At 45.0% G+C, this 24209-nt stretch overlaps 1 protein-coding gene and 1 pseudogene across 1 annotated transcript; both read right to left on the reverse strand.

Annotated features, from left to right (window-relative positions):
- Positions 1–3179: 3179 nt before the first annotated feature.
- Positions 3180–11964, reverse strand: LOC115168763 (elongation factor 1-alpha 2-like; annotated as a pseudogene).
- A 4010-nt stretch (positions 11965–15974) lies between these two features.
- LOC115168618 (MRG/MORF4L-binding protein) lies at positions 15975–21989 on the reverse strand. The gene is made up of 5 exons (XM_029724069.1): positions 21736–21989; positions 19255–19376; positions 19052–19133; positions 18678–18752; positions 15975–17380 (listed from the first exon to the last, which is right to left on the reverse strand). The coding sequence occupies exons 1-5, from the start codon at positions 21869–21871 to the stop codon at positions 17178–17180; spliced, it is 618 nt and encodes a 205-aa protein (XP_029579929.1). The 5' UTR covers positions 21872–21989; the 3' UTR covers positions 15975–17177.
- Between the last annotated feature and the right edge of the window lie 2220 nt (positions 21990–24209).

The raw sequence follows: 24209 nt of genomic DNA on the forward strand, positions 1-24209 counted from the left end.
AAAGGGTTAAGGTTAGGGTTAAGGTTAGGTTAAAGGGTTAAGGTTAGGGTTAGGTTAAAGGGTTAAGGATAGGGATAGGTTAAAGGGTTAAGGATAGGGATAGGTTAAAGGGTTAAGGATAGGGATAGGTTAAAGGGTTAAGGTTAGGGTTAGGTTAAAGGGTTAAGGATAGGGATAGGTTAAAGGGTTAAGGTTAGGGTTAGGTTAAAGGGTTAAGGATAGGGATAGGTTAAAGGGTTAAGGTTAGGGTTAGGTTAAAGGGTTAAGGTTAGGGTTAGGTTAAAGGGTTAAGGTTAGGGTTAGGTTAAAGGGTTATGGATAGGGATAGGTTAAAGGGTTAAGGTTAGGGTTAGGTTAAAGGGTTAAGGTTAGGGTTAGGTTAAAGGGTTATGGATAGGGATAGGTTAAAGGGTTAAGGATAGGGATAGGTTAAAGGGTTAAGGTTAGGGTTAGGTTAAAGGGTTAAGGATAGGGATAGGTTAAAGGGTTAAGGTTAGGGTTAGGTTAAAGGGTTAAGGTTAGGGTTAGGTTAAAGGGTTATGGATAGGGATAGGTTAAAGGGTTAAGGTTAGGGTTAGGTTAAAGGGTTAAGGTTAGGTTAAAGGGTTATGGATAGGGATAGGTTAAAGGGTTAATGTTAGGGTTAGGTTAAAGGGTTAAGGTTAGGTTAAAGGGTTAAGGTTAGGGTTAGGTTAAAGGGTTAAGGTTAGGGTTAGGTTCAAGAGTTAAGGTTAGGTTAAAGGGTTAAGGTTAGGGTTAGGTTAAAGGGTTAAGGTTAGGGTTAGGTTAAAGGGTTATGGATAGGGATGGGTTAAAGGGTTAAGGTTAGGGTTAGGTTAAAGGGTTAAGGTTAGGGTTAGGTTAAAGGGTTAAGGTTAGGATTAGGTTAAAGAGTTAAGGATAGGGATAGGTTAAAGGGTTAAGGTTAGGGTTAAGGTTAGGTTAAAGGGTTAAGGTTAGGGTTAGGTTAAAGGGTTAAGGTTAGGGTTAGGTTAAAGGGTTAAGGATAGGGATAGGTTAAAGGGTTAAGGTTAGGGTTAGGTTAAAGGGTTATGGATAGGGATAGGTTAAAGAGTTAAGGTTAGGGTTAGGTTAAAGGGTTAAGGTTAGGGTTAGGTTAAAGGGTTATGGATAGGGATAGGTTAAAGGGTTAATGTTAGGGTTAGGTTAAAGGGTTAAGGTTAGGGTTAGGTTCAAGAGTTAAGGTTAGGTTAACGGGTTAAGGTTAGGGTTAGGTTAAAGGGTTAAGGTTAGGGTTAGGTTAAAGGGTTATGGATAGGGATGGGTTAAAGGGTTAAGGTTAGGGTTAGGTTAAAGGGTTAAGGTTAGGGTTAGGTTAAAGGGTTAAGGTTAGGATTAGGTTAAAGAGTTAAGGATAGGGATAGGTTAAAGGGTTAAGGTTAGGGTTAAGGTTAGGTTAAAGGGTTAAGGTTAGGGTTAGGTTAAAGGGTTAAGGATAGGGATAGGTTAAAGGGTTAAGGATAGGGATAGGTTAAAGGGTTAATGTTAGGGTTAGGTTAAAGAGTTAAGGTTAGGGTTAGGTTAAAGGGTTAAGGTTAGGGTTAGGTTAAAGGGTTAAGGTTAGGGTTAGGTTAAAGGGTTAAGGTTAGGGTTAGGTTAAAGGGTTATGGATAGGGATAGGTTAAAGGGTTAATGTTAGGGTTAGGTTAAAGGGTTAAGGTTAGGGTTAGGTTAAAGGGTTATGGATAGGGATAGGTTAAAGGGTTAATGTTAGGGTTAGGTTAAAGGGTTAAGGTTAGGTTAAAGGGTTAAGGTTAGGGTTAGGTTAAAGGGTTAAGGTTAGGGTTAGGTTCAAGAGTTAAGGTTAGGTTAACGGGTTAAGGTTAGGGTTAGGTTAAAGGATTAAGGTTAGGGTTAGGTTAAAGGGTTATGGATAGGGATGGGTTAAAGGGTTAAGGTTAGGGTTAGGTTAAAGGGTTAAGGTTAGGGTTAGGTTAAAGGGTTAAGGTTAGGATTAGGTTAAAGAGTTAAGGATAGGGATAGGTTAAAGGGTTAAGGTTAGGGTTAGGGTTAGGTTAAAGGGTTAAGGATAGGGATAGGTTAAAGGGTTAAGGTTAGGGTTAGGTTAAAGGGTTAAGGATAGGGATAGGTTAAAGGGTTAAGGTTAGGGTTAGGTTAAAGGGTTAAGGTTAGGGTTAGGTTAAAGGGTTAAGGTTAGGGTTAGGTTAAAGGGTTAAGGATAGGGATAGGTTAAAGGGTTAAGGTTAGGGTTAGGTTAAAGGGTTATGGATAGGGATGGGTTAAAGGGTTAAGGTTAGGGTTAGGTTAAAGGGTTATGGATAGGGATAGGTTAAAGGGTTAAGGTTAGGGTTAGGTTCAAGAGTTAAGGTTAGGTTAACGGGTTAAGGTTAGGGTTAGGTTAAAGGGTTAAGGTTAGGGTTAGGTTAAAGGGTTAGGGTTAGGGTTAGGTTAAAGGGTTAAGGTTAGGGTTAGGTTCAAGGGTTAAGGTTAGGGTTAGGTTAAAGGGTTAAGGTTAGGGTTAGGGGAAGGATTCGGTTGACTGAAGCCCAGATCCAGTTACATCGGCAGAGAGCTATGTCCAACCAGATGACCGCTGCCCCTTATCCTGGGGCTAGATTCAATCCCATCGCCCCTTTTCGGGCCATGCACCTTTTAAATGTAAAATGTCCATTCGCGCAGACCGCATTCACAGTAAGCGATGCATACGTCAGCTCAATTGGAAATGACCTTTAATTGTCAATCTAACTATTTTCAGCAGACCAGATTGAATCTAGGCCCTAGTCTCCCTCAGAGAGCAGAGCTTCTATTCTCTGTCTGTGCAGTTATTTCAGAACTGCACATTGAAACTATGCCCCAAAACATCTGCTAGGTCTTCGATGGCACTGAGCGTGTGTGTGTGTGTGTGTGTGTGTGTGTGTGTGTGTGTGTGTGTGTGTGTGTGTGTGTGTGTGTGTGTGTGTGTGTGTGTGTGTGTGTGTGTCAGGCTGAGCTCATCGGCTGGCATGAAGGAGTGTTTTCATGATTGTGAAATCAGTGGTAAATTGTGTGAGGTGGTGTGTGTATACAGTTGTGGCCAAAGGTTTTGAGAATGACACAAATATGAATTTTCACAAAGTTTGCTGCTTCAGTGTCTTTAGATATTTTTGTCAGATGTTACTATGGAATACTGAAGTATAATTACAAGCATTTCATAAGTCCTATCCTTTACAGGAAGAAGGGCCAGCTGGTGCGTTCTGGGGAATCTGTGAGGCCACTGTGATCCCAAACACACGGAACACAGGTCATGTGACTCCACAGCCATCAACATGGAGAAACAGAGACACTGAGCTCTTAAAAAAGCTTTTGGGGGTGGAAAAACTCCAGGCATGCTCATTATGAAGGATGACGAAGTAGCTTGAATCGACCGCTGGTTCACTATGAAGGACGACGGAGAGGCTTGGATCGATGGCGGGTTCATTATGAAGGACGACGGAGAGGCTTGAATTGACGGTGGGTTCATTATGAAGGACGACGGAGAGGCTTGGATCGACGACGAGTTCATTTATGAAGGACGACGGAGAGACTTGGATCGACGGCAGGTTCATTATCAAGGATGACGGAGAGGCTTCGATCGACGGCGGGTTCATCCTGAGTCTTCTCTCTTTTCTTCTGGCTTCTTCAGTCCAAGTCTCGCTGAAGATAAAGGGAGACTGATTGTGGGGACGCGTCCCAATATATAGGGGCATGTGGACATACATTTTCTCTGGCTGTTTGTAAATCAACAACTAATGTCACTTAATAGACAAATGAAGAACATCACTTGGCTCTGCCATCAAATACAACATGTGAAACCTAATAGTGGTGATACCTTGGTGAGGCCTGCTCTCTACTGGTCACGCTAACACACTGCACTACTCTGACTGACACCGTCAACATACAGTAAATAGACTAGGCCTATCGCCTTTTTCCCACCGAACTGTTTGTACGGCTAAGAGTCCCACCTGTAAGACCTGTAGAGTCCATGTCTGCTTGTTATTTATCTGGAACAACATTGGAAAGAGAAGCATTGGGATCAGTCCAACTTTATGGTGTCTAATGCAGTCGTTGATTGGTTGGCTACAGTTCACAATGGATCTTACAGATGTTGACACACGTTGCTGACAGATCGTGTGTAACTACTTTGTTTGTGGTAAAAAGCGTGAGCTGACACACACCAAAAACATTTAGTAGAGGTGCTGACTAACGGACAGTAAACTGTAGAAAAAGATAACGTTGGTTAGATTTACCCATTTACACACTATACATGTTCCTGTCCCGACTATTTAATGGGTAAACCTAACCAACGTTATTTAATGGGTAAAACTATTAACCAACGTTATTTAATGGGTAAACCTAACCAACGTTATTTAATGGGTAAACCTAACCAACGTTATTTAATGGGTAAACCTAACCAACGTTATTTAATGGGTAAACCTAACCAACGTTATTTAATGGGTAAACCTAACCAACGTTATTTAATGGGTAAACCTAACCAACGTTATTTAATGGGTAAACCTAACCAACGTTATTTAATGGGTAAACCTAACCAACGTTATTTAATGGGTAAACCTAACCAACGTTATTTAATGGGTAAACCTAACCAACGTTATTTAATGGGTAAACCTAACCAACGTTATTTAATGGGTAAACCTAACCAACGTTATTTAATGGGTAAACCTAACCAACGTTATTTAATGGGTAAACCTAACCAACGTTATTTAATGGGTAAACCTAACCAACGTTATTTAATGGGTAAACCTAACCAACGTTATTTAATGGGTAAACCTAACCAAAGTTATTTAATGGGTCAACCTAACCAACGTTATTTAATGGGTAAACCTAACCAACGTTATTTAATGGGTCAACCTAATAATCATGGCCAGAGGATAGGCGATGATGACGCTTCCGTTTTGGCTGTATTGTAGAAAAGCAGGTCAGAGTGGAGATTGAGATACCAGTCACCGGGATGTACCACAGCTTGGTTTATTTGATCTTCTGAGTTATCTGGGCTGACTTAAGGGGCACACCACATTGAAGTTTACATTTAAAACGGTTAGGGTTAGGTAAGGGTTATGAGCGGTCTGGGCTGACTTGGTGACCTGGGCTGACTTGGTGATCTTGCCAATAGGTCTGTGCTATCCGTTATCCTAGGGACGTCGCTACCCCATTGAATTTGACATTTAAAAGGGTTAGGGTAGGGACGTCCCAAGGATCCAGGATAGCACTGATCCTTGCCAGTACCACCCGTCTTCTTCTCCACGTTTTTGATGACTCCAACAGCCACTGCCTGCCGCCTGTCTCGGACAGCATAATGACCTGTATGCACACCAGCATCAAAACAAATCAAATGTTATTTTTCACATGGGCCGAATACAACAGGTGTAGAACTTACAGTGACATGCTTACTTACAAGCCCTTAACCAACAATGCTTTAAGAAGTTAAAAAATAAAAATAAGTGTTAAGTAAAAAATTGAAAATAGAAAATAAAAGTAACAAATACTTAAACAGCAGCAGTAAAATAGCAAGCGAGGCTATACACAGGGGGTACCGGTGCAGAGTCAATGTGCGGGGGCACCGGTAAGTTGAGGTAATATGTACATGTACAGTCGTGGCCAAAAGTTTGGAGAATGACACAAATATTAATTTTCACAAAGCTGCTGCCTCAGTTTGTATGATGGCAATTTGCATATACTCCAGAATGTTATGAAGAGTGATCAAATGAATTGCAATTAATTGAAAAGTCCCTCTTTGCCATGCAAATGAGCTGAATCCCCAAAAAAGCATTTCCACTGCATTTCAGCCTTGCCACAAAAGGACCAGCTGACATCATGTCAGTGATTCTCTCGTTAACACCGGTGTGAGTGTTGACGAGGACAAGGCTGGAGATCACTCTGTCATGTTGATTGAGTTCAAATAACAGACTGGAAGCTTCAAAAGGAGGGTGGTGCTTGGAATCATTGTTCTTCCTCTGTCAACCGTGGTTACCTGCAAGGAAACACGTGCTGTCATCATTGCTTTGCACAAAAAGGGCTACACAGGCACACTGGCAAAGATATTACTGCCAGTAAGATTGCACCTAAATCAACAATTTTTCAGATCATCAAGAACTTCAAGGAGAGCGGTTAAATTGTTGTGAAGAAGGCTTCAGGGTGCCCAAGAAAGTCCAGCAAGTTGATTCAGCTGCGGGATCTGGGCACCACCAGTACAGAGCTTGTTCAGGAATGGCAGCGGGCAGGTGTGAGTGCATATGCACGCACAGTGAGGCGAAGACTTTTGGAGGATGGCCTGGTGTCAAGAAGGGCAGCAAAGAAGCCACTTCTCTCCAGGAAAAACATCAGGGACAGACTGATATTCTGCAAAAGGTACAGGGATTGGACTGCTGAGGACTGGGGTAAAGTCATTTTCTCTGATGAATCCCCTTTCCGATTGTTTGGGGCATCCGGAAAAAAGCTTGTCTGGAGAAGACAAGGTGAGCGCTACCATCAGTCCTGTGTCATGCCAACAGTAAAGCATCCTGAGACCATTCATGTGTGGGGTTGCTTCTCAGCCAAGGGCCATGAATAAAGAATGGTACCAACACATCCTCCGAGAGCAAATTCTCCCAACCATCCAGGAACAGTTTGATGATGAACAATGCCTTTTCCAGCATGATGGAGCACCTTGCCATAAGGCAAAAGTGATAACTAAGTGGCTCGGGGAACAAAACATCGATATTTTGGGTCCATGGCCAGGAAACTCCCCAGACCTTAATCCCATTGAGAACTTGTGGTCAATCCTCAAGAGGCAGTTGGACAAACAAAAACACACAAATTCTGACAAACTCCAAGCATTGATTATGCAAGAATGGGCTGCCATCAGTCAGGATGTGGCCCAGAAGTTAATTGACAGCATGCCAGGGCGGATTGCAGAGGGCTTGAAAAAGAAGGGTCAACACTGCAAATACTGACTCTGCATCAACTTCATGCAATTGTCAATAAAAGCCTTTGACACTTATGAAGTGCTTGTAATTATACTTCAGTATTCCATAGTAACATCTGACAAAAATATCTAAAGACACTAAAGCAGCAAACTTTGTGGAAATTAATATTTGTGTCATTCTCAAAACCTTTGGCCACAACTGTAAGTAGAGTTAAAGTGAATATGTATAGATTGTAAACTGAGAGTTGCAGCAGTGTAAAATAGGGGTCTGGGTAGCCCTTTGATTAGCTGTTCAGGAGTCTTATGGCTTGGCGGTAGAAGCTGTTCAGAAGCCTTTTGGACCTTGTCCCCTGCTTGCCGTGCGGTGGCAGAGAGAACAGTCTATGACTAGGGTGGCTGGAGTCTTTGACAATTTTTTGGGCCTTCACCTGACACCGCCTGATATAGAGGTTCCTGGATGGCAGGACGCTTGGCCCCAGAGATGTACTGGGCCGTTACCCTCTGTAGTGCCTTGCGGTCAGATGCCGAGCAGTTGCTATGCCAGGCAGTGATTCAACCAGTCAGGATGCTCTCGATGGTGCAGCTGTAGATTCTTTTGAGGATCTGAGGACCCATGCCAAATCTTTTCAGACTCCTGAGGGGGATAGGCTTTGTCGTGCCCTCTTCATGACTGTCTTAGTGTGTTTGGACCATGATAGTTTGTTGGTGATGTGGACACCAAGGAACTTGAAGCTCTCAACCTGTTCCACTACAGCCCCGTCAATGAGAATGGGGGCATGCTCTGTCCTCATTTTCCTGTTGTCCACAATCATTTCCTTTGTCTTGATCACGTTAAGGAAGAGGTTGTTGTCCTGGCACCACACGACCAGGTCTCTGACCTCCTCCCTATAGCCTGTCTCATCGTTGTCGGTGATCAGGCCTTCCACTGCTGTGTCATCGGCAAGCTTAATGATGGTTTTGGAGTTGTGCCTGGCCATGCAGTCATGAGTGAACAGGGAGTACAGGAGGGGACTGAGCACGCACCCCTGAGGGGTCCCAGCGTCGAGGATCAGCGTTGCGGATGTGTTGTTACCTACACTTACCACCTGGGGGTGGCCCGTCAGGAATTCCAGGATCCAGTTGCAGATGGAGGTGTTTAGTCCCAGGGTCCTTAGCTTAGGAATGAGCTTTGAGGTTACTATGGTGTTGAATGCTGAGCTGTAGTCAATGAATAGCATTCTCACATAGGTGTTCCTTTTGTCCAGGTGGGAAAGGGCAGTGTGGAGAGCAATAGAGATTGCATCATTTGTGGATCTGTTGAGGCGGTATGCAAATTGGAGTGGGTCTAGGTTTTCTGGGATAATGGTGTTGATGTGAGCCATGACCAGCCTTTCAAAGCACTTCATGGCTACAGACGTGAGTGATACGGGTCGGTAGTTATTTAGGCAGGTTACATTAGTGTTCTTGGGCAAATCAAATCAAAGTTTATTTGTCATGTGCACTGAATACAACAGGTTACCTTACAGTGAAATGCTTACTTACAGGCCCTAACCAACAGTGCAATTTTTAAGTAAAAAATAGGTATTAGTAGCGAGGCTATATACAGTAGCGGCACAGGGACTATGGTGGTCTGTTGGTATTACAGACTCAGTCAGGGACAGGTTGAATATGTCAGTGAAGACACTTGCCAGTTGGTCTGCGCATGCTCTGAGTAAACGTCCTGGTAATCCGTCTGGCCCTGAGGCCTTGTGAATGTTGACCTGTTTACAGGTCTTACTCACATCGGCTACAGAGAGCGTGTTCACACAAATCAAATCAAATCAAATGTATTTATATAGCCCTTCGTATATCAGCTGAAATCTCAAAGTGCTGTACAGAAACCCAGCCTAAAACCCCAAACAGCAAGCAATGCATGTGAAAGAGGCACGGTGGCTAGGAAAAACTCCCTAGGAAAAACTCCCTAGAAAGGCCAAAAACCTAGGAAGAAACCTAGAGAGGAACCAGGCTATGAGGGGTGGCCAGTCCTCTTCTGGCTGTGCCGGGTGGATATTATAACAGAACATGGTCAAGAAGTTAAAATGTTCATAAATGACCAGCATGGTCAAATAATAATAATCATTGTAGTTGTCGAGGGTGCAACAAGCACGTCCGGTGAACAGGTCAGGGTTCCGTAGCCGCAGGCAGAACTGTTGAAACTGGAGCAGCAGCATGGCCAGGTGGACTGGGGACAGCAAGGAGTCATCATGCCAGGTAGTCCCAAGGCATGGTCCTAGGGCTCAGGTCCTCCGAGAGAAAGAAAGAAAGAAAGAAAGAAAGAAAGAGAGAAAGAGAGAATTAGAGAGAGCATATTTAAATTCACACAGGACACCGGATAAGACAAGAGAATACTCCAGATGAAACAGACTGACCCTAGCCCCCCGGCACATAAACTACTGCAGCATAAATACTGGAGGCTGAGACAGGAGGGATCAGAAGACACTGTGGCCCCATCCGATGATACCCCCGGACAGGGCCAAACACAGTCTTCCGGAACAGCTGGTGCTTCCATGCAGGCACACACAGTGAAACAGTGTTTCATATTGTTGTTTAACATCTCACAAGGATTCTATTGGCTCCTCATTCTTAGTATTTAATGTTGTTTCAGTATTCTGTTCGTCTTGCATGAGTTCTCTGATACTAAGCAGGCCTGTTGAAACGTAGCCATGGAAAATGCTGCCTGTACCTGGGTACCACTCACAAACAATACTCCCTCACTCCGCCATTCTGGGCCCAGCACACATGGGAGGCCAGGGCCTAGTGGTGTCACAGAGGATTTCACGCTTCAAAAACACATGCAATTATTTCCTCCATTGATTGCACACAGAACCTCTGACAAATATTCCCAATCAAAATCAGGTCTAGAGAAATCAACAAAGCCTCTCCCTGGACTGTGTAATGGGTAAATAGTGCATCCATGTTAAAAACCTCACCATCATCAGAGAGAGAGAGAGAGTGTTTCAGAAGAACCAGATGTCTGTCCAAGGGGGGCTTCAGCTTAGTGACTTGTCTGTTTGTGAGTAACCAAGACAGCCACCCTTATGGAACTAGAGCAAGATGTGGAAGACTTCACACACAAAAGGGTGATTCTTACAAGTACGTCAGTCCCTGGGATTTGATTATAGCCAATGAATTGACCACACATGGGCCGCAGATGGACGTGAAGGAATCAGAGGGCAGCTAGCCAGGCAAGTCTTGAAGAGTGAGGTAAATATAACTATATCATAATAAATCCCATTTAGCAGACGCTTTTATCCAAACGTGACTTACAGTCATCCGTGCACATATTATATAAATGAGTGGTCCCACTATCCTGGTGTTTTAAGCGCCATGCTCAACCAACTGAGCTACAGAGGACCACTAGATGTTAGTGAGGGTTACCAGGTGTAAATACTCTCCCAGTGGAGGGTATTTGGAGAAGCTCCATACCCACGTGGGCTTCCCAGGAACCATCTCTACAATGGCAGCGTCCCCAGACTTCAGGAAATTGGGGTTGACTTCCAGCTTCTTCCCCGTGCGGGGGTCTATCTTCACTGTGAGCTTAGTGAACCTATAGGCGATGTGGGAGTCAGTGGCCGGGGAGTAGCCTGCAATGATCTTACCAGGGTGGTTCAGGATAATCACCTGACACACACACACACACACACACACACACACACACACACACACACACACACACACACACACACACACACACACACACACACACACACACACACACACACACACACAGACAGACAGACAGACAGAGACAGAAAAGAGAGAGAGAAAATAAATATGTAAATGAAGAACCTCTACCAGGCTTTAGTACAGTATCTGTCTGAGATGTCCAGAGGAATGACCTTTGACCCTGACCTGAGCTGTGAACCCAGCGGTCTCTTGGGTCCTGAGGACACCACTCTCCACTTGACCCCACCGGTGGCATTCCAATTCCTGGGAAACAAGAGAGACTTCTAGTCATCACTCTCTTCTGAAGTAATAAGGCAATATGTTACATCAGGTTTTAGTTCTCTGTGCTGTTTATGTTGTTTGTGAGAATATTACTCTTGTTTAGTGTTAGAGTAGTACCCCTACCTCTTATCTTTTAGATGTCCTGCGTGGGCAAGTGAGGGTTTGTCTGTGGGCCGTCGGTATCCAGAGCCTCTAGCATACTCAGCCTGTTGGCATGGTGCTCCCGTCTGTCCAGCTTCCAGCCTTTGAACCAAGGGCATCTGGACACAGTAACAACATGGACATCTGGGTGCTGAATTTGTGCGTCAGTTGATTGAGCAACAGGTAAATAATGCATTTTATATGGACAAGAGGACATCTGGTGGAGAGTTGAGGAACTACACAGTGTCCAGGGGGCATCGTGGCACTAAAGCTTTGAGAAAGAACACATCTATTTTGAATGCTAAACAATGTGATGTTATTCAGGCCAAAAGAAGATACTCACGTTGGGGGAGGGCTCCAGCATGTCGTCCCCATGCCAACAGGGCACAGCGTTGGGGTTGTAACCGATCTTCACGATGTAGGCTCTGACAACCACCACCATCTCATCATAGCTCTTCTCACTGTAGGCCATCTTGTTGACCCCTACAATGAGTTACTGGACCCCCAGGGTGTAGGCCAGGAGGGCATGCTCCCTCATCTGACCGTTCTTGGAGATGCCTGCCTCAAACTCTCTCACTCCAGCTGCCACGATCAGCATGGCACAGTCCGCCTGTACAACACAACACAGCAGGAATGGCTACATTTCTGGACCGTTCATCAGTGGGAATACTGTGATGGTTTGCGTTGCTTGTTGTAATGGTTAACAATTAAGGTTTCGATGACAGGTTACGTTGAGGAATGGTAACATTTAGGTGAAGGTTTCATCCTCCTTACCTGAGATGTCACTACTTACCTGGGAGGTCCCCGTGATCATGTTGTTGATTACGTTTCTGTGCCCTGGGGCGTCCACAAGGATATGTCTCTATGGTGATGCCCCGCTCCCTCTCTGTCTTCAGCTTGTCCAGCACCCATGCATACTTGAAGGAGCCTCTTCCCATCTAGTGCAGAGAGATAAGGTAAAGATACTGTATATTAACAGTTAGAATGAGAAACGCCTCAGTTATTAGAGAGAAAGGATTTATGACAGTCTATCTCCTGGCTACAGTCTATCCCCTGACTACAGTCTATCCCGATTACAGTCTATCCCCTGGCTAGTCGATTCCCTGACTACAGTCTATCCCCTGGCTACAGTCTATCCCCTGGCTACAGTCTATCCCCTGGCTACAGTCTATCCCCTGGCTAGTCGATTCCCTGACTACAGTCTATCCCCTGACTACAGTCTATCTTCTGACTACAGTCTATTCCCTGGCTACAGTCTATTCCCTGGCTACAGTCTATCCCCTGGCTACAGTCTATCCCCTGGCTAGTCGATTCCCTGACTACAGTCTATCCCCTGGCTACAGTCTATTCCCTGACCACAGTCTATCCCCTGACTACAGTTTATTCCTGACTACAGTCTATCTCCTGGCTACAGTCTATCCCCTGACTACAGTCTATCCCCTGGCTACAGTCTATCCCGATTACAGTCTATCCCCTGGCTAGTCGATTCCCTGACTACAGTTTATTCCTGACTACAGTCTATCTCCTGGCTACAGTCTATCCCCTGGCTACAGTCTATCCCGACTACAGTCTATCCCTGGCTACAGTCTATCCCCTGACTACAGTCTATCCTGATTACAGTCTATCCCCTGGCTACAGTCTATCCCCTGACTACAGTCGATTCCCTGGCTACAGTCTATTCCCTGGCTACAGTCTATCCCCTGGCTACAGTCTATCCCCTGACTAGTCTATTCCCTGGCTACAGTCTATTCCCTGGCTACAGTCTATCCCCTGACTAGTCTATTCCCTGGCTACAGTCTATTCCCTGGCTACAGTCTATTCCCTGGCTACAGTCTATTCCCTGGCTACAGTCTATCCCCTGGCTACAGTCTATTCCCTGGCTACAGTCTATTCCCTGGCTACAGTCTATCCCCTGACTACAGTCTATCCCCTGACTACAGTCTATCCCCTGGCTACAGTCTATTCCCTGGCTACAGTCTATCCCCTGTCTACAGTCTATCCCCTGGCTACAGTCTATCCCGATTACAGTCGATTCCCTGGCTACAGTCTATTCCCTGACTACAGTCTATTCCCTGACTACAGTCTATCTCCTGGCTACAGTCTATTCACTGGCTACAGTTTATTCCCTGGCTACAGTCTATCCCCTGGCTACAGTCTATCCCCTGGCTACAGTCTATCCCGATTACAGTCGATTCCCTGGCTACAGTCTATTCCCTGACTACAGTCTATTCCCTGGCTACAGTCTATCCCCTGGCTACAGTCTATCCCCTGACTACAGTCTATTCCCTGGCTACAGTCTATCCCCTGGCTACAGTTTATTCCCTGGCTACAGTCTATCCCCTGGCTACAGTCTATCCCCTGGCTACAGTCTACCCCCTGGCTACAGTCTATCCCCTGACTAGTCTATTCCCTGGCTACAGTCTATTCCCTGACTACAGTCTATCCCCTGACTACAGTCTATCCCCTGGCTACAGTCTATTCCCTGACTACAGTCTATCCCCTGGCTAAAGTCTATTCCCTGGCTACAGTCTATCCCCTGGCTACAGTCTATCCCCTGGCTACAGTCTATTCCCTGGCTACAGTCTATCCCCTGGCTACAGTCTATCCCCTGGCTACAGTCTACCCCCTGGCTACAGTCTATCCCCTGGCTACAGTCTATCCCCTGGCTACAGTCTATCCCCTGGCTACAGTCTATCCCCTGGTTACAGTCTATCCCCTGGCTACAGTCTATCCCCTGGCTACAGTCTATCCCCTGACTACAGTCTATTCCCTGGCTACAGTCTATCCCCTGGCTACAGTCTATTCCCTGGTTACAGTCTATCCCCTGGCTACAGTCTATCCCCTGGCTACAGTCTATCCCCTGGCTACAGTCTATCCCCTGGCTACAGTCTATCCCCTGGCTACAGTCTATCCCCTGGCTACAGTCTATCCCCTGGCTACAGTCTATCCCCTGATTACAGTCTATCCCCTGACTACAGTCTATCCCCTGACTACAGTCTATCCCCTGGCTACAGTCTATCCCCTGGCTACAGTCTATCCCCTGGCTACAGTCTATCCCCTGACTACAGTCTATCCCCTGGCTACAGTCTATCCCCTGGCTACAGTCTATCCCCTGACTAGTCTATTTCCTGGCTACAGTCTATTCCCTGACTACAGTCTATCCCCTGACTACAGTCTATCCCCTGGCTACAGTCTATCCCTTGGCTACAGTCTATCCCCTGACTAGTCTATTACCTGGCTACAGTCTATCCCCTGACTACAGTCTATCCCCTGACTACAGTCTATCCCCTGACTACAGTCTATTCCCTGACAACAGTCTATTCCGATTACAGTCTATTCCCTGGCTACAGTTTATTCCCTGGCTACAGTCTATCCCCTGACTACAGTTTATTCCTGACTACAGTCTATCCCCTGGCTACAGTCTATTCCCTGGCTACAGTCTATCCCCTGGCTACAGTCTATCCCGATTACAGTCGATTCCCTGGCTACAGTCTATTCCCTGACTACAGTCTATCCCCTGGCTACAGTCTATTCCCTGGCTACAGTTTATTCCCTGGCTACAGTCTATCCCCTGGCTACAGTCTATCCCCTGGCTACAGTTTATTCCCTGGCTACAGTCTATCCCCTGGCTACAATCTATCCCCTGGCTACAGTCTATCCCCTGGCTACAGTCTATCCCCTGGCTACAGTCTATCCCCTGGCTACAGTCTATTCCCTGACTACAGTCTATTCCGATTACAGTCTATTCCCTGGCTACAGTTTATTCCCTGGCTACAGTCTATTCCCTGGCTACAGTCTATCCCCTGACTACAGTCTATCCCCTGACTACAGTCTATCCTGGCTACAGTCTATCCTTGCTACAGTCTATCCCCTGGCTACAGTCTATCCCCTGGCTACAGTCTATCCCCTGGCTACAGTCTATCCCCTGGCTACAGTTTATTGCTACACTGAGCATTTAAAATGTTACAAAATGTTTAATCAAGGTATAGATTTATTCACTGAGATCTCACAAACTACTAGTAAAACAGCTTGTGTTCTTAAATACCGAAGTTACCACATATCAATCAGGCTCTGACATATTTTACGTAGCATTAAAACAGATTTTGGTGATGTCTTTCATATTCAATGGATAGCGCAGTGCTCCTAAACCTCATTCGGCTGTGCAGTAGGTCATATCAGGACGTGGTGAGGTTAAGAAATCATGCAAGATGGTAAACAGGCTCATGTGTCAGTGGCCTCAGATGATCTTAAGGCTGGAACTGTCATCAAAAGCAATTAAGTATTTATTTTATAAAACACCACTGCACAATATCAGACATCATAATGTGCATGTTGTAGTCTTATTGGAAGAAGACATTTGAGCATTTCACCTAGACATTCCAACTGTTATGCTCGTCTTTATGCAAATGAAAACACAAGAGAAGACATGGCAGCTCTCAATACACAGCTCAACACTGAGCCCTGAAAGGCAGGTATACCCATATTGTACGGCCTCTTACCTGTAGCGGAATCGGGCTACGCTGCTGGCTCGATGTCGGCACCCCCTCCTTTGGGTGCAGTAGGATGGAGGGAAAGGCACAGCCTGCAGTGAGGCACTTGTCTGCAGCAGCTTCGAGTGTGTGTGGTGTGTGTGAAGCAATTAGACGGGGAACCGGCCAGCAAGAATGGAAAGAGATGGGCTGATCCCAGATATCATACTGAGAAGTAACTCAAAAACAGTGTTAGTAAAGTAATCCTTATCAGTCATAAGAATTGAATTAGTATCAACTAATTACACTGGTATGGAGCGCTGCAGTTAGAGTCCCAACAATCAACTGGACGACTGACAAAGCTACTTAGAAGTTCTGCTGCAAGGTGATTGGGTATCAAAGATGTATGTGTCACCAGAGTACATAGTCACTGACATATCACTCTGAGATACCGGCTTAATACAAACACAGACATGTTGCTTAGTAATTGCCTCCCAAGTAGGAACCGGGAAGTTCAGCCCCACGGGATTTTAATGAACAAATGCTGCAAATCATCACACTCCATTAGAATACACTGTTTGTTGAATTAATGAGCCAGTCACAAACTTCGTCAAAACTAATTTAATGGGACTTAGGCCTTAAAAATGTTACATGTCCAATAAATAGAGAATAAAAAAGGTATCTCAAATGGATGGAGACTACAGCTACACATACTTGGAAAAGTCTGTCCTTTGACACGGACAAAAAAATACTTTTTAGCAATTACCAAAACATGCACATTCAATAATCCCCAAGGACAAAATACATAAGACTATGACTGTAGAAAAAAAGGGACAATGACTGACATTTTGCACAAATGACAACTACATTTTATACAGATGAGGTACAATAACAATCTGGTTGGCAGTTACTGGAAGAGATGGACGAGGTACGCTACGCTCTATGCATGTGTTTACAACCACTTGTAACAAATCAGAACACACAACAACAAAAAAGACAATTAGCGCAAGCGTCCAGCCAGTAAGTGTATTGCTGTGATTTAGTAGTCCTGCATTTCTCAAAGCCAAACAGGATAACTTCACAATAACACAAGCCTAAACACAAGCACTAGAACCATTACACTTATTCTGATGTCAGAGCCGATTCATTGATGTGTCTGATTGAACTGTGTCAATATTACCAAACATGGCTGCTGGCCTCTCATCCAGAGCTGAGGACTGGAGGGAGGGGACTGTCCAAAAACCTCCGCTGCTGTGACAGTATATTGATAATCATGACCAATACGATTCAGTTTTGTCATCACATTGCTATTGCGGTGTTGTTTTCAGAGATTGTGTGCTACATCTTTCTAGATGTTCTGAGAACATAACATTAGTCTAAAATTGCAGCTTCTGTGGGGCTGAAAGTTCTTCATTTCGTCTCCTGGATACCTGTGCACAAATTCTGCATTGTCCAAATAGCTTCTCTATTGTCTGACTCAAACGCCACTCTCCCCCCCTCCCTCCCGTTTCCCTCAAGGCTTCACAGATGAGTCTCTCCAGTCCCAGGTCTCTCCCCCTTCCTCCCTCTTGCTTCCAGGCTTCACAGATGAGTCTCTCCAGTCCAGGTCTCTCCTCCTCCCCCTGAGGTCTCCTGCTCTCTGCAGTGGCTGATATCTTGAGGGCGCCTCCTGGTGGCTTGGCCTACGTCCTTCTCCGTTTGGCTCCACCGGGGCTGGAGGGGTTGCTGCTGGAGTTGAGCACCTTCTCAGTGGCACGGTTCCTCTTCCTCTTGTCTGCTGCCTCCTTCCCCGGGCCACCCTCAGTGGAACCCTTCTCTCTGTCTCTCTCTCTCTCCTTGTCTTTGCTGACGGCCCTCTCTGTCATCTTCACCGAGGAGTTGCTGCCTGAGAGAGAGGAGGAGAGAAAGAAAAGATTTAGTTGTCAGGTAAAGGGAGAGGGGTTTTGGAAATGATTGAAGGTTCAAAAGATTCTGCATCACTCACTCCAAGTTCTGAAAGTCGACCTGTGAAACCAAATGCTTTAGATCCTCTCTCAGATGAGTGAAGGAGGCAGCAGTGACTGCTCTCTCAGATGAGTGAAGGAGGCAGCAGTGACTGCTCTCTCAGATGAGTGAAGGAGGCAGCAGTGACTGCTCTCTCAGATGAGTGAAGGAGGCAGCAGTGACTGCTCTCTCAGATGAGTGAAGGAGGCAGCAGTGACTGCTCTCTCAGATGAGTGAAGGAGGCAGCAGTGACTGCTCTCTCAGATGAGTGAAGGAGGCAGCAGTGACTGCTCTCTCAGATGAGTGAAGGAGGCAGCAGTGACTGCTCTCTCAGATGAGTGAAGGCGGCAGCAGTGACTGCTCTCTCAGATGAGTGAAGGCGGCAGCAGTGACTGCTCTCTCAGATGAGTGAAGGAGGCAGCAGTGACTGTTCTCTCAGATCAGTGAAGAAAACAGTAAGTGACTGCTGCTACAGTGACTGTGACTTTGTAGGGTATGATCGACTCAAATTAAGCCAGTTGTTATTCTAGTGTCCGGCGATAGGCTAGTGTTTGCTGTGTTCATCCAATGGGAATATCATGTACCTTAGAGCAGAGTCACATGGGAGGATACAGAGGACCAGAGCTGAGTTCAACAGACAAATGACATTCAAATTGTATAAAGAAAGGAATGGCAGAAGAGCGGAAAAGCCTTTTCAAGATCACCGCCCATTTGAAGCTTGCCATTATATCTTCTTTATATCTTTTAAGTCATAAAACTCCATCAAAACAATATAGAATTATAAATTTAAAAAATTGACATGCCATGCTTGAAAATGTTCTCAAACCGTAGTTAAAAGGAGAGAAAAAGAGAAACTGAAATAAAGACAGACGCACATGTTCTATGCACTAGGCAGGCGGTCGCTCTAAAGAACCTCTGGTTCTGATGGTTCTGATCTGTTCTATACCGAGGTCAAGCTGGAGTTTTGGAACAGAGCAAACGAGTTCTTCTGTCCATACCTCTCAAAATCCTGGCCAGCAGCCATACAGGGACTCAGACCTTTAAAACCAGCCAAATGACCAGAGTTAGGGATGCCGCTTTGTGTGCCAGAGAGGAGAAGATATGTACGGATGTAGTCCAAATAAGGCTCACATCAGATAGAAAGAGGAGGAGGGGCACGAGGTGAAATACAGCTAATGTAATTGAATGAGGGAGAGAACCTTCTTCATGCGTGGCTGGGGAGTCTCGTTCTTCTTTCAACTCGTCTTTCATGTCGTCCTCAGACACCAGTTTACCTGTTCAGGGCAGGAATAATATAATAATATGCCATTTAGCAGTCTAACAGCGTCTTATAGTCATGTGTGCATACATTTTATGTACAGTCGGGTGGAAGAGAGATGTATACATTTATATTAATTACGTTTATTTGAACAGGGACAATGTACAAAAAAAACGAATGTCTCAGTAAACTTGAGAAAAGCGTTGTACCAAATTTAGCTAGCAGCTAATTTCCGTCCTCAAGCCAAATATGGACTTTCTAGTAGTAGCTCAGCATTTTTGTAAGTATGGTGGATTCTGAAGAGAGAGGGTTTACCTTCTTTTACTTCTTGAATCATCTCCTCTGGAAGATTGAAGCTCTTCTCTGAGTTGGGAAATGGCAATATTTCTGACTCATGCTGCAGTGGACAGAATGTGTGACAGTATTCAGTGTTAAATTACAGAGGAAAGATGGCGGCTGACTGAATGTATAACATTCTATTTCAAACGGCCAGAGAAAGATTAAGATGCTCTACTCACCAAGGCCAACATGTCGTACATAGTTCCCAGGTGGTCCCAGATTACCTTTGATGACACTTGCCTCCCAATATTCTGACTGAATTTATCCCGGATGCAGATCATGTGAAAGTGGCGATTTACCCCTGCAGAGAAAATAAGTGTGTAAAGCTACGTCTTCAAAAAGTGGGAGGAAAAAAATTAAATACAAAATAACATTTGTCAAAGACTCCAGTCACCCAAGTCACAGACTGTTCTCTCTGCTACCGCACAGCAAGCGGTATCGGAGCGCCAAGTCTAGGACCAAAATGCTCCTTAACAGCTTCTACCCCCACTCCCTCCATTTGTTTTGTACACTGCTGCTACTCGCTGTTTATTATCTATCCATAGTCACGTCACCCCTACCTACATGTACAAATTACCTTTAACCTGTACCCCCGCACACTGACTCTGTACCGGTACCCCCTGTATATAGCCTCCACATTGACTCTGTACCGGTACCCCCTGTATATAGCCTCCACATTGACTCTGTACCGGTACCCCCTGTATATAGCCTCCACATTGACTCTGTACCGGTACCCCCTGTATATAGCCTCCACACTGACTCTGTACCGGTACCCCCTGTATATAGCCTCCACATTGACTCTGTACCGGTACCCCCTGTATATAGCCTCCACACTGACTCTGTATCGGTACCCCCTGTATATAGCCTCCACATTGACTCTGTACCAGCACCCCCCTGTATATAGCCTCCACATTGACTCTGTACCGGTACCCCCTGTATATAGCCTCCACATTGACTCTGTACCGGCACCCCCTGTATATAGCCTCCACATTGACTCTGTACCAGCACCCCCCTGTATATAGCCTCCACATTGACTCTGTACCGGTACCCCCTGTATATAGCCTCCACATTGACTCTGTACCGGTACCCCCTGTATATAGCCTCCACATTGACTCTGTACCGGTACCCCCTGTATATAGCCTCCACATTGACTCTGTACCGGTACCCCCTGTATATAGCCTCCACATTGACTCTGTACCGGCACCCCCTGTATATAGCCTCCACATTGACTCTGTACTGGTACCCCCCTGTATATAGCCTCCACATTGACTCTGTACCGGTACCCCCCTGTATATAGCCTCCACATTGACTCTGTACCAGCACCCCCCTGTATATAGCCTCCACATTGACTCTGTACCGGTACCCCCTGTATATAGCCTCCACATTGACTCTGTACCAGTACCCCCTGTATATAGCCTCCACATTGACTCTGTACCGGTACCCCCTGTATATAGCCTCCACATTGACTATGTACCGGTATCCCCTGTATATAGCCTCCACATCGACTCTGTACCAGCACCCCCCTGTATATAGCCTCCTTATTGTTATGTTATTGTGTTACTTTTTATTCTACTTTAGTTTCTGGTAAATATTTTCTTTACTCAACTGCACTGTTGGTTAAGGGCTTGTAAACTAAGCATTTCACGGTATTCGGCGCAAGTGATAAATACATTTTGATTTGATTTAGGATGACAATCTGACAACTGATAATGATGCTGCATTATTAGCGAACTTTATGTGCACAAAAGTAAATATAGGGTAGCAAGCTAGCTGGTTTATTTACTATAATATTACCATGGATACTATTACCATGGATACTACTTCTATTAAATGCTTCTTTTTTATTTGACTCTGATTATTCTACCGCGATGTTGATGGAGTTAGCAAAGATTTCACTTCACCTTTTAAACCTGCAGTAAACTGTGTACGTGACTAATACAATTTGATACTACAGTAGTTAACAGCATGAAGAAAATAAAATAAAATAAAGACATACACTTGAATTTGTCACAGGAAGCTGTTTGTGTTAGGATTTTCAGATTGATGTCAGCTCAGTAACAAGCTAACTAGTCACCTCCTTGAATACATTTTGGCCAACACTTTAAAGACAGAAACATGCAACGTTTGACTAGTTAGCTAACGTTTAACAAGTTAAAATTGAGGTTGGTATAATTTGTGTAACGTTCAAACAAAGTAGCATGATCGATTCACCAAGTTAACTATCTGCCGAATAGACATCAACTCACCACATAGTTTATTCGTAATGTTTCTCCAGAGGGAAAATACATTTTTCGGGAATAAACGTGGTGAGAGGAAAAACTTTATGAAATAGCCCAACCCCGGTATCTTATTCTGCCGCTATACAACTTTGTATGCTTTGTCTGTTGGCAACATTGTTACTTACGACGTTTTTTTGGGAACAGATTCCCGTTGGAACATTACACAAATTATACCCATCCTTTAAAACAATCAACAACTGTGTGAGTTCATTAATATGTGTAATTGTCTGACATATATATATATATATATGAATAGCTGGCTAGCTAACTTGTTATGGGTGGCAGGCTTTCGTCCTCCGCGTCGGGTCTCCACTACAGCCCGGGGATTTTTCAGGCCTACACGCTAGCTCGTTAGCTAGCTAGCTAACGTTATATTCTTACCTACGGGTTTGTGACCTAGCATTGCATGGAACAGGCACACCTCGACTTCTTGACTCCATACGACCGAGTCCTCGATGGTACTGATGCCCGACTCTGCTTGTTTACCGTCAGCTGGAACAAGCTCGGCTTCCCCCATGCTGTTGTCCTTCTCCAATAACAAAACACTGCAATCAAAGATTTTAATAACAACTGACCCAAATGAACACAAGAAACACCACAGCAGCCTGTCTTCTTCTTCGATTAACGTTAATGGCGGTGGGAATCCAATATGTTGCATTATCGCCCCCTACTGAATTATAGTATTGATCCATTACCCTTTGTGATACAGAAATAGGAAAGGGGAACCGGGAAAAATAAAAAATATAATAAAAATATATTTATTTTTTGCTATCGTTCTTTTTTTACATCCGTTATTAAGACAGAAAATGCAAATAAATTGTTGAATGATTATGAACATGGTATTTTGCCTGCTAATGCCTGCAATGCAGTGAAGAAAACGATATGAGAACAATAACGTCTAATGTAACTGGCCCCTCTAACAGTACAACTGGCCCCAGCTTGGCCCCCCCAGTTGAAATGGTCTAGAACCGCCACCACTCAACACACCCTGTAACTCTTCTGAAGTGAAATATCGTACCCCCAAGCACTTCTCTGCAGCTGCCAACACAACATCTATTTTGTGTAAAGGCTACCTACTCCACTGTCTCCATTTCCTGGCAATATTCACACTTTCCTGTTGAATGCTTTCCTATCACATTTAAAGTCTTATTCAAATAGCTAGTGTCCCACCCTTAATCTTGTAAAAATAGACTCCTCACTTCTGTCTCTTCCTGCCGTCCTCCCCTCGCCGACTTTCCTCTGTACTTGAAATAAATGCCTGCCCTTAGTATCTCTATTCCACTGCTTCTGCCGTTTCTGAACCATCACTGTCCATATCAGGCTTTTTGCCTCTGCCTTGCTCATTGAAACTACATCAACGTCCCCACTACTAAGTGCTTGTTTAGCCAGTACATCAACTGCCTCATTCCCCTCCACCCCCACATGGGCTGGGACCCAAGTAAATGTTATCTGTATACCCATCTGTCTCATCCTGCCATGGGTTTGTAGCACCTCATAAAGCAGGTCTTGTCTGCTACGTGAGCTAAAGGACTGCAGACTCATCCACACTGCACATGAATCAGAGCAAATAACTGCTCTGTCAGGCTTGACTTCCTCCACCCACTGCAAGGCCAACAGTATGGTGATCAGCTCCACCGTATATACAGCCAGATGATCTGTAATACATTTCCTGACTGCCACCCCACATTCCTGCATTACAAATGCTGACCCAGTACATCCTGTCCTTGGATCTTTTGAACCATCTGTGTAAATGGCCACAAAATCCTGACACACAGTATCCAGACGTCTCTTAAACCAATCAGATGGATCAACACCCTCCCTTTCTTTCAAGGTCTCTCCAACACTTCTTGGTTAACTACTGGAGGTGGGAGGAGCCATGACGGGTTCACAAGAATATCTTCCGTTGGACTAAACTCCCTTCCATACAGTCCCGTCTCCTTCGCCTGGGTATTACCCACCCACCCAAAGCTCGAGTGCTGTCCTCGCTCATGTTCCCAGCATGCCTGTAAAATCTATTTTGCAGGATGAGACACCTCATATCCCTGTAGGTTGACCCATTAATGAATTGCCATCTGCTATCTCCTAATATGCAATGACATATACCCCATCTCCACCTGTAGTGCAGACACAGGGGAGGTCTGAAACACCCCACTACATATTTTGAATCCTTGTCCCTGTATGACATCTAGCATTTCCAATGAGGTCCGGGCTGCCCAACCATACGCTATACTGCATAGTCTATTACAGATCAGATCAATGCAACATACATGGTCCTCAATGAGGAACGCCCAGCCCCCCCACTCCTTCCCCATCAGACAGCGCATCACATTTAGTACCTTCTTACACATTACCACCACTCTCTCAATGTGTTCTGCCCAGGTTAGTCTAGTATCAAAGTTTACCCCAGGGAACCTGAAGGACCACACCCTCTCCAAGCGTCTCCCAGATAACCTCAGCATGCCTCATCTCCCACCTTCCTCCTGGTAAAGAACACTGTCTGAGTTATCTCTACAGAGAACCTGAATCCCCACATTAATGCCCACCTCTCTTCCTCATCAATTTCTTCCAGTACCTTCCTGACTATGTATGGCACATTTCTTCCCCTCTTCCATAAGGCCCCATCATCTGAAAATAACGACCTCCCAATATCCGTCCGTACCTGAGAGTAAACATCATTGATCACGATTGAGAATAACAGAGGACTAATCAGGCTCCCCTGCGGTGTACCATCATCCAACAGGTAGCCTGATAGAGACTTCCCCACCCTCACCTGGATAGACCTTCCAAAAAGGAAATCCTTTATCCAGTTGTATATTCTTCCTCCTACCCCCATAATATCATGCTTGATTAACAAC

The sequence above is a fragment of the Salmo trutta genome, chromosome 30 (genome assembly GCF_901001165.1).
Source record: "Salmo trutta chromosome 30, fSalTru1.1, whole genome shotgun sequence".
Classification (NCBI taxonomy): Eukaryota; Metazoa; Chordata; class Actinopteri; order Salmoniformes; family Salmonidae; genus Salmo; species Salmo trutta.

What these genes read in the sequence shown, in the direction of transcription:
- LOC115168618 (XM_029724069.1), bottom strand. Translation starts at nt 21,871, where the DNA reads ATGGGGGAAGCCGAGCTTGTTCCAGCTGACGGTAAACAAGCAGAGTCG. An exon ending in GCTAGGTCACAAACCCGTAG is followed by an intron (nt 19,377 to 21,735) that starts GTAAGAATATAA and finishes TTTTCTCTGCAG; the next exon opens with GGGTAAATCGCCACTTTCAC. An exon ending in CCCAGCCACGCATGAAGAAG is followed by an intron (nt 17,381 to 18,677) that starts GTTCTCTCCCTC and finishes CCTCTCTCTCAG; the next exon opens with GCAGCAACTCCTCGGTGAAG.